At 38.1% G+C, this 11139-nt stretch overlaps 1 protein-coding gene across 4 annotated transcripts in view; it reads left to right on the forward strand.

The window, feature by feature from the left end:
* Ecpas (Ecm29 proteasome adaptor and scaffold) overlaps positions 1 to 10833 on the forward strand; it is a 119316-nt gene extending 108483 nt beyond the window's left edge. For all 4 annotated transcript variants that reach the window (XM_050164636.1, XM_050164626.1, XM_050164607.1 and 1 more), the window contains 5 exons: positions 2959 to 3097; positions 4758 to 4863; positions 6891 to 6979; positions 9384 to 9455; positions 10539 to 10833. In XM_050164636.1, coding sequence (XP_050020593.1) covers positions 2959 to 3097; positions 4758 to 4863; positions 6891 to 6979; positions 9384 to 9455; positions 10539 to 10678 — 546 coding nt within the window. In that variant the 3' untranslated portion in view covers positions 10679 to 10833. The remainder of the gene's footprint in view (positions 1 to 2958; positions 3098 to 4757; positions 4864 to 6890; positions 6980 to 9383; positions 9456 to 10538) is intronic.
* Positions 10834 to 11139: the final 306 nt, after the last annotated feature.

Raw genomic sequence — 11139 nt, forward strand, 5'->3', positions numbered from 1 at the left:
ATGACAGAAACAGCTGGTTGCCTGGGCAGTCACTCAAAGTTCCTCTGCAACATGGGGCATCCATCTTTGGCCTATAGGCCTAGCAAATCTGATAGACTTTTCTGTGAAGCAGGATGTTCTGTAGGACTGTCCTTCCTTGCCTTGACAATGTTTGGGAGTCACTTTCTTTTGTGTTATGCTTGTCCAGTTAGGACAGCATACTGTCAACAGTCAATGCAAGGACATTTTCTTGCCCAGTGGCTTACTTTTACCACAAAGAAAGTAAACTCCATATGGAGCTTTTCAATGCTCATAATCTTCTCTGAAGTAGATTGGTGCTGCCAGGAATAGACATGTCTCATTGTCATAAAAAGGAACCTATGTTATTAAAACATCGTAAATGCTATATTCTGTAGATCTCTGAAGTGTTTGAAGATGACCTATCTAAAATATATCTTTGTTTGACCCTGAAAGCATACCTAATGTAACTATAAATTTGATTATAATAGGTGACTAATTACTAACCTGTATTTCCTTGTTATCCTAAAAATCTGGTAATAATGGTTTTCAAAGACTAGAAATTTGCATTACATTGTTAAATCAACTGTATGGGTACAATTCCTTGAACAAGATTAGAAATGTATGTATAGTATGTTCTAACCAAATTAATCTCAAATTTGAATCAATATACAAAATTTGTATATAGTATATAAAAATTCAATCCAATGTAAAACTTTTAAAGCTTAAACATAGATTCAACAATCTTACCTTTTTATTTTACCATATTTATATCCTCCATTTTTTATTTTCAGAGTAAATTCAATAATCTACCCTTTTATCCTATCTTTTTCCTTTTTTCTTTTCAAAACAAGAACCTTGAATCTAATTTCCCTTTGTTTAGCTTTTTCCCTGACCATTATCTATAATAACTTGAAATCAGCGGTGTAAACAAAGACAGATATCCATAATCCATTGTTTTTTTTTTTTGGAGAATGTGGGTGTAATTTTCTAGGCTACTTCCTACTTATCAGGGGCACGATAATCTTATGGGGACCTAAAGAAAATTTAGGATTATGATCAAGTCTTGACTAAAGTATTCTGTGAGGCTTGATCTTGAAAGCGGTCTTGAAACTGTTCTGGATGTAGAACTCAGAGGAAACTGCAACAGAGGTGCTCTGAAGTGTTGGATCATCTGGGTCATTCATTCCTATCAGTGATTTTTCAGAGAATCTTCCTTGATCAAACCTTATTTTTCTTAACCCAGAATGAATCCACAGCCTCTCATTTCCTGTGGGGGGAAAAAAAAGGAAAACCTCTTCTCCAATGTAATATATCCTTTGACTTAAATTCTGAAGTCAAGGCGTTTTCAAAAAAAATATAGGTTGGATTAACCCAGCAGCATTTACAATCAAAAGTCTTCTTAACAACTGTTGCTCCTCCCCTAGCAGCCAAACAAGTCAGTGATGGCACAGTAACATACCATCCAGATTCTATTTAAACTCTATTTCTTTTATTTTTATTTTAATTTTTTGTCTTTTGAGACAAGGTTTCTCTGTATTTTTGGCTGTCCTGGAACTCACCTCTAGACCAGGCTGTCCTCAAACTCACAGAGATACCCCTGCCTCTGCCTCCCAAGTGCTGGGATTAAAGACTTGTGCCCCCACTCCCGACTACTCTCTTTCTTTTTTTAAAAGGACTTTTTCCAAACTTTTTCTTTTCTCTCCCAAGCCTACACATATTTTTAAATATACTCTAAACAGTTTAGAAGTTTTTGGTTTTTTTTTTTTTTTGGTCTTAATCTGCCTTTACTGTGTATCTTTTATCTTTTTCTGACCACATGAGTCTTTAATTTGCTCAGCAATATGGCTAGGATTAAAGCTGCAGCTTTGGTGGCTGGCTCTACCCCATTCCTTAACCTTTTTTTTTTTTTTTTTTTTTTTTTTGAGTGTCTAGCTTCATGGTGGAGGTACTGGTGGAAGCCAGATTTATTGCTACAACTCTGTGTAGTTTCTAGGTCCATGCCACCACCAAGAAACATGCCACTGGCTGCTCGTAAACACCATTTAAGTATTTGGTGGCATTGCCTCTTTAAAAGAACTGTAAGGTTTTTGCTGCTAACACTAAGTCAGGAAGTCATCTTTTTAAAGGAGCCATGCCTCTGCTTGCTGCCAGCACACAGCCTACTGTGGCCAAGACAACCACTGAAACTGCTCTTGACTCTGTTCTTTTCTGTCTAGAATTCTTTTTAAAAAATTTTCTCAGACTTTATGTGGAAATTCTTTCCAAACATTTGGGTGCCATTTGTAGCACGACTAATAAAATCCCAGAGACAGAAATTGGGGTTCTACCTGAAGACCAGGAAAGCAAACCAGCCAGCTGTTGGTTCTTACTTCAGCCTCAGTCCGAAAATAATGACTCTGCCTCCAGGAAACCTCAGAATGAGACTGTGTGTGAGAGCTGTCTCCTCCTGTCTTATATTCCTCTCTAGTGCTGAGATTAAAGGTGTGCACCTCTACACCAGGTTTCTATGGCAAACTAGTGTGGCTACTGGGATTAAAGGACCACTGCCTGGTCTGTAAGACTGATCAGTGTGGCTGTTTTACTCTCTGAAGTTCAGACAAATGAAATATCACATCTGCTAGCTGATGACACCTGCTAGCTGATTTCAAGGGTTTGTGTTTGGAACATTGTCAAGTTCTTTCCATCTTTAATTCTCTTGATTCAAATGCAGGTCTTTTTAGGTTATGCTCAAAATAGTACATATATAGCTTTTCTATTTTCATTTTCAAATATTTTTAAAGTATTTCTCAAATTTATTAGAAATGTATGCTCTTAACACAAACAGAAGAACTCATGGTAAAGAACTTAGCATTTAGTCCTTGGTCAGTATCTTCTGCTCTACACTGTGACTGTTTAGTAAGTGTTACCTTGAAGAAGGAAATACTAGAATTTTCTTTCTTTTTCTTTGAAATGTCCTAGAACTCACTTGAAAGCATGGGAGTCCGGAGCAGCAAGGCTGAAGATGAAAGTGATAAGGAAAGAGAGCTGCAGCTGGAGTCTCTGCTGGGCGCCTTCGAGAGCCTGGGCAAAGCATGGCCCAGAAACCCAGAAACTCAACGTAAGCACCAAAACACAGTACTTGTACAAGTGCTGTAGCCAGAAGTCACTTAGCAAGAACACAGAGTTTCTGCATTGCTTAGTAATAGCACTTATATAGTCCAAATATTAATAGTGAGAATTATCATATACCTATTTTATTCTTACATCAGCAAATAAGTACATGGATCACTGTATTATTGAGAGATACTTTAAGAAAGTATCACTGGGGTCTGGAAAGATAGCTAACCCACTGACTGCTCTGTTTGAGGACCTGATGAGTTTGATTCCTAGCACCCACATGTTGGCTCACAACCATCTATAACTCCTGTCCCAGGGCATCCAGGAGCATCAGGTACCCATGTGGTGCACAGACAGACATGTGGACAAAACACTGACATACAAAATAAGATAAAAGTAAAATATATTTTTAGAACCAAAATATCACAAACTGTAAGGCTTAAACAACGGAATTTTTTTTCTAATTTTGATGGATAAAATTTCAAGATCAAGTTGTTGATAGGGTTGACTTCTTCTGAGATTTCTCTCTACTTAGCTTTTGAATGGTTACCTTTCTCTCTGTTGCTGTGTCCTGATCTCTTGTAAGGGGATTGGATTAGGATCTACCCATATGATTTCTTTAAATATTGTGTCTTTTAGTATAATACAAGAATGTTAGGGGATACAATTGAGTTCATAGTAATCATGATGCATTTTATGTAGATATTTGACTATAAAGGAGTTTTGTTACTCTTGATTATGTCCATAACTCTTTTCTGAGAAGCCTAAAGTGTTAGAATTCCTTCCTCACAAAATTGCTAGACTTGCTAGCAAGTCCTTAGTAAGCAAGTGGTAACTGTTTTATTGAGAAACTCATGGCAGAGATTTTCAGAACTAAATATATATTTTTCAAAGGATTAAGAAGTAAGCCATGATTATTGGTTCAAGTCATAGTTACAGCCCATTGACAAGACCTTAAATTTGAGCAGATGCTAAATACTTTGTCTTGTTCTGAGAACTGCACTCTGTCCCAATGAATATCTCTGTACTAATTATTTATATATGTTAACTCAAGTATAATATTGAAGATGATGTCACATTGCAGTATCAGAAGTTTGGAGAGCCCTATTCTAAGCCTTTAAAACCAGCTCCTATCAATTTTTTATTTTTTGTTGAATTTTTGCTCTTATCTGTTACTATAATATTGTGTGATTATGGAAACACTTGTGATAGGGTCTAGTTTATGATAAAAGACTACTGACTGTTGATAATGCCATAGTTGGCAGAGGACTCTAGGGGGTTCTCAAGGGTTCTGCACTTTTTTATTTCATTAAGGAAATTTACAAGGGAAGAGAAGTGTGGCTAATCTGCTACCTTTATTCTGTGGAAGACAAAATGCCTTAACAGCAAGCTGTTAGAGCAGACGTGTGTGTGTGTGTGTGTGTGTGTGTGTGTGTGTGTGTGTGTAGGGGGGCTTTAATCAAGGAAATTTTCTTGGTAATTAGATATAAAATCCTGCCAAGAATTTGGGGGAAATTCCGTGTCCTTGATTAAAGGCATTTATTGTCCCTCACTTTCCTCCACTTTTTCTTTTAATACTTCATTTTTTTCTCTGTCCCTCCTTTGTTATCTTTTCCCTTTTTACTTATTCCCTCCTCTGTCCCACTTCATCTTTTTCCCAGGTTGTTATCGCCAGGAGCTGTGCAAACTGATGTGTGAACAGCTAAGACTCAGCACGTGGAAAGTGCAGCTAGGTGTACTCCAGTCGATGAACGCCTTTTTCCAGGGGTAATTTGCTTCATGATTCAGGTTTTTATTTTATTTCCCTATTGAATGGAATTCTTAACATTTCACATTTTTTATTGGAAATAGATTCTTTTCTCATACAATATATCCCGATTATATTTTCCCTCCTTCTACTCCTCCCAGTTCCTCCTTGTTTCCCTCCTCTTGGATCCGCTCCCTCTGTCTCTCATTATAAAAGAACAGGCTTTCTAACAGATAGCAACCAAAAGTGGCAAAGCAAAAACTATCATATCAGTGTTGTACATGGCAACCCAACAGGAGGAAAAGAGTCCCAAGAGCCATCCCAAGATTCAGAGACCCACTCATTCTCACAGTCAGGAGTCCCATAAAATACTAAGCTAAGAGCTATAATATATACACAAAGGACCTGGTGTAGACCCATGCAGATCTGGTGCATGCTACTTCAGTCTCTGTGAGCCCATATATGCCTTGCTTAGTTGATTCAGAGGGCTTTGTCCTCCTGGTGTTCGTCATCTCTGGCTCTTACAGTCTTTCCACCTCTTCTTCCAAGGATGCGCTGAAGGAAGGGATTTGATGTAGACCTCTCATTTGGAGTCAATCTCTCTCTCTCTCTCTCTCTCTCTCTCTCTCTCTCTCTCTCTCTCATATGTCTAGCTGTGAGTCTCTGCATCTGTTCTCATCTACATCTGGAGGAAGCATCTCTGATGATGACTGGATAAGGCATTGATCTATGAGTATAACAATATCATTAGGAGTCATTTTATTTTTTAACAATACTTTTTCTTTTAGACCAGTGTTTGGTTTTACCCTAGGTCTCTGGGCTACCTAGTTTCTGGTTCTTGGCTACCTAGCAGTGTTAGGTATGGATTCCTTCTCATGAAGTGGGCCTTCAGTCAGATAAGGCACTGGTTGACTGCTCACCCAAGTTCTGTACACTAGTGTAGTTTGCAAGCAGGACAGAGTGTAGGGCAAAGGTTTGTGACTGGATTGGTGTCCACATTTCTGTGTTGGTACCTTTTGATATCAAAGAGACCAGAATGTAGGGGGTGAAGGCTCCATGTAGACAACCAGCTTGACATCTCCGTGTTGTATGAGTGTGTTGTTGTCCTGGGCAATGGAGCCCCACTATCAGTTTGTAGAGAGCAACCCTTTGTCTTAGCAACAGCCTGGGTTGTTTGAGGATTTCCTTGGAACCCCCTTCTTGGCCAACAGCTCATTTGAATGCAGCCCAGCTCCATAAACCTCACCTGGCTACAAGCGATGGCCAGTTGAGACTCCTTTTCCCCCATTACTAAGAGTTGTCATTATAGCCGGGCGGTGGTGGCACACGCCTTTAATCCCAGCGCTCAGGAGGCAGAGGCAGGCGGATCTCTGGGAGTTTGAGGTCAGACTGGTGTACAAGAGCTAGTTCCGGGACAGGCACCAAAGCTACAGAGAAACCCTGTCTCGAAAAAAAAAAAAAAAAAAAAAAAAGTTGTCATTATGATCACCTTCATAGATTCCTGGAAGTTTTCACTGTACTAGGTTTCCACCCCACCCCACAAATTGTTCCCCAGTTCCAGCCATCACTGTCCACCTTCTTTCCCTTTACCCCATTTCCTCCACACCTTGTTGTTCCCTGTCCCCTCCCCACCTGCCCCCAGTTTGCCTTTAAAATCTATTTTCTCCTCCCAGGAAGATTCGTGCATATCCCCCTTTATTCCTCCTCTTTATCTGACCTCTTTGGGTCTGTGGATTATATCTTGGCTATCATTTACTTAACAGCTAATATCCACATATAAGTGAATATATACCATATTTATCTTTCTAGGTCTGGGTTGCTTTAGTCAGGATAATTTTTTGTAATTCTATCCATTTGCCTGTACATTTCATAGTGTCTTATTTTTTTAACAGCGGAATAATACTGCATTGTGTACATTTACACAGTCTTCTAATTAATGTAGACACTACTAGTTTATGAAATAACATGATAAAGTGATATGTACAATAGAAGTTGTGCTAGGAAGGCTTTAAACTTTATGATTAACATGTATTACTTATGTTTCTAGGTTAATGCTTTTGGAAGAAGAACATGCAGATTCTGAAGCTCTGGCTGAAATTCTTCTTGAAACTTGTAAATCAATTACTTATTCTTTAGGTGAGTGACTAACCAGAACTTGAATAGTTTTTTTGTTGCTGTTGTTTATTTTGTTTTTGGTCCTGGTACTGATGATCAGGCATAGTCCTTTATTCGTGCTACTAGGCAGGCACTCTACCACTGAGCTACATCCTTGCCTCTTTTTGTTTTGAGTCAGGGGCTCTATGCTGCCTAGGCTGGGATCAAATTTATGGCTTTAGTCACCCAGGTAGCTAGGATTATAGAGACACCGTGACCGGCAATTCTTACAAAGGAAAGCATTTAATTGGAACTGGCTTATAGTTCAGAGGTTTAGTCCATTATCATCATAGTGGAAAACAGCAGTGTACAGACAGACATGGTTCTGGAGAGGTAGCTGAGAATTCTACATCTTCATCCACAGGCAGAAGAGGAGACTTGAGTACCACTCTGGGCTTAGCTTGAGTGTATGAGACCTCAGTGCCAGCCCCCATAGTGACACACTTTTTCCAGCAAGGTCACAGCTACTCCAACAAGGTCTTATATTCTAATAGTGCCACTCCCTGTGGCCCAAACATTCAAACACACGAGTCTATGGGGGCCATTCCTATTCAGACCAATACAGTCACCACACTTGACTTAAGTAACCCTGATTTTAAAACTAAGGAGCTGAGTCTGTGCTGTGGGAGCACATTCTGCTCCTTCAGCCAATAGCCTTTAAGATACCAGCCTACTTGGGCGTGGTCTCTCATAGTTTAAAAAGCAGTGGGAACCATGTGCCTGCTCTCTCTTAAATCCAGCAACCAAAACAGGAGCCGTCCAAGCTGGCCTCGAACTCACTGAGATCCTCCTGCCTCTGCCTCCAAAGTATTGGGATTAAAGGCATACACTACCATGTTGGGCCTTTATAGTTTCTTTTAAACTGGTACACTCCTTCAGCCTTTCTTTCTCTTACATATACTCATAATTTTGAAGGCTGAAACCTTCCCTTCTCTTCTTTTTAGAAAAAAAGAATAGTTCTCATTTGGTTTTTGGTTTTGTTTTTTTGTTTTTGACATTTCTTCAGGCTTGGAGCTAGCTTACGAGTTCTGAAGTTAATGTTTTCCTCATTTCAAGAGGCATGCAGTGTTAACAGCTTTCCTGAGTTTTCAATGTTAATTTTGTTTACCAAATCAATGTACTATGGTTTTTCTCTCTATTATCATTCTTACTTTCCCTCATGTCTAACAGTATACTTTAAGGTCATTAAAATAATCACCTCTTCAAAACTGCGTCTATTGAACAGTTTATGAGAAGACACTATATGATCTTGTAGATATACTTCTCTTCAAAGTTTATTCTTTAGCTTTTGCATGCATTGGTGATTCTTCTCTGAGCCAGTTTTTTTCTTTTTTTTCCAACTCTAGTCCTTTCTCCACAATAATTGTTTGGTAGTTGGTATTTTATTTTGAACAAGATTCTTCTTTTTCTATCTATCTATCTATCTATCTATCTATCTATCTATCTATCTATCTATCTATCATCTATCTATTTATGCATCATTAACTGGTATTGATTTATACCACTCCCATCATCCCACAGACCTCTTAATGTTTTAAAATTGATTTTTTAAAGGATTTTTTAAAGTTATGTGTATATACAAATGAGTACTAGTGTCCACAGAGGCCAGAGGTGTTAGGTTCTTATGGAACTGAAGTTACAAGCTATTGTGAGCTGCCAGTGTGGGTGCTGTGACTTGAACACTGGACCTCTGTATGAGGATTACATGGTGCTGAGCCATCTCTCCATCCTTGATTACTTTCATTCATTAGTTTGTTACTTACTTGTCTTAGCTGTGGCTAATGGAAGTGCCTTCAAGCTGATTCCCTTGTCTTTTAAGTGGGCCACTGTTCGTTTTTGCAGTACTTTACTTCTCTAGATTTTGATGCATACTAATTTTGGCTAGGCATTTTCTCCAAAAATTCAGTGCCTTTTGTGAAAGAGTGTGTACCAAAAAAGATTGTTTTAGTTGTAATTCTTGAAAGTAGCATGCTTTTGTGGATATAGAGCTAAAAACTAAAAAAAAATAGTCTTTTCAGGTGTCTAGTATCCCTTGATGAAGATCTTTGAAATCATCATCTCTGAGGATCATTGAAATCAAATACTGTCTTACGTGTTGGGGACTGTTTGTTTGGGATAGTATCTTTTGATCTCCCACATCTAAGATGGGTCTTTTAAATATTATCACTTAGGGCTAGTATATTTGGCTCTCTATATTTGGTGGTCTACTGTGCCTTGAAATAATAAATGAAGAAATATAGCTTAAGTATTTGATAATAATTGGCAAATAGAAGTTTACTTCAAAAGTGAATTCACAGAGTTTTAACTTTCCATGTTTCAGTAACATGAATTTAATCTTGGGAGTTCTGCCTTTGAAATATACTTATGATTGCATGTTTCTTCTTAGAAAATAAGACTTACTCATCTGTGAGGACAGAAGCTTTATCTGTGGTAGAATTACTGCTTAAGAAACTTGAAGGTGAGTTATGATTAGAACACCAAAGATTCAGGATACTTTATGGCATACACTTCAGAAATTCTGTTTCTGTTTTTGCTGATGATATAAAACACACATTAATGTATGTGCAGCTACAAGTAGACTGTAGGGAACTAAAGTCACTACATTTTAAAGATTTCAATTTTGTTCTCTGTGTTTTTATATATTTCTGATAAATTAGTAAGAATTAGTAAGCTGTAGTTATCTTGAAGTAGTACAGTTTTGTTTCCATCATGAAGTCTTACTTAGTTTTGGTTAATCACAAGAAGTGGTTATGGTGATTGAGCAAAGCTTGTGGTGTGCATGTGAACAGGATACAAGGACCCACTTGAGTTGACCTGTTAGACAAAAACATGTTTTTAGTCCTACTTGATTTCTTTCTTTTCGTCTTTAAGAAACCTTATAAATTTTCTGTTGTGTCAATGGTATAAGAAAAGCAGCTTCTTTTTTTCCTCCTGTGTTATTTATCCATCTCTGGTTTCAAAAAGAGGACCATTCCCCTTCCTCCTTTACTTCCTACTCCTTTTCCTATTCTTTTCCTTGAATTAATAGTGTAGAAGATGAGACGGTTTTCAACACAACCTTGAGAATTTGTTGTTAATATTTTTTCCTCTTTTTTGCTTAGCAGCACCTATTCTAGGGCGCTGCAGAACGGGCCCTTTAGACTCGTGACTAAATACTGCATGGTGTATTTTTATTCTTAAAAAAGCCTAGGCACTTAACCAAGTGATTGAATTACTGGTTTTCCAGGTTGATATTAATATGTTCTAGATGATGAAAGTGAAGTTAAACAACTTCTTGAAGCTGGGCATGGTTTTGCTCCTACGCTTTTGTTACTTCATTCTTCCCACTTTGCTATTCATCCTGGGGAAGGGGCGAAACTTCCTGACATTCTTTTAGGCTGTTGTCAGGGATTGGGTTTGAGACACCTATCCAACCTGTGATTGTTAAATACTGTTCTCTTAATTCTAGAGTTGCTGTATAGGCATAGGATATATGGAAGAAAAAGTAAGAGTGTTTGCCTTGCTTGTTCTATGATTTTCTTTCTGTTTTCTTTCTGTTCAGAAGCTAAACAGTGGGAAAGTTTGACAGCAGAATGCAGAAGACTCTTGGTTGAGTCTTTAGCTACTATGGAGACAGACAACAGACCTGAGCTGCAGGAGAAAGCCTCAGTATTGAAGAAAACACTTGAAAGTCTGGAATGAATGAGAATGGGAAGAAACAAACAAGTGCCATGTTCTTTTGGGTTTGGAAGTTTGGAAATGGTGATATTCTTTAAAAACCAAGTGGGGGGAAGTAAAGATTATTCTGTAGCATGCATCATTCCTTGGCTGAAATAAAAAAAAAAAGCCTTAAATTTTGCTCCTTTATTAGCTTTATTTTACTTGTCTTTAAAGTATGTGGGCTACGTGAGCTTAGTAGAACTTGGGTTTTCAAAAGGTAGTTGTAAATAAGCCTGCCAGCCGTCATTGCTAAAAGAACTGAAACTATTATAAATGAAATATAGGGCAAGCTGGATTAAAATCTCAGAGCTACGTCCAAGCTGAAGTTACTGCAGGAAGGGATTCTGTAAGTCTCTCAATTTATGCACACTTCTTGCATACCCGAAGTAATAGGATTGGGGAAGACAGCTTCCTTTCCGAGGCTGGAGTCACCTGGATACTTT

Source organism: Alexandromys fortis, unplaced genomic scaffold (genome assembly GCF_014885135.2).
Source record: "Alexandromys fortis isolate MF-2015 unplaced genomic scaffold, M_Fortis_MF-2015_v1.1 scaffold_18, whole genome shotgun sequence".
Taxonomy (NCBI): Eukaryota; Metazoa; Chordata; class Mammalia; order Rodentia; family Cricetidae; genus Alexandromys; species Alexandromys fortis.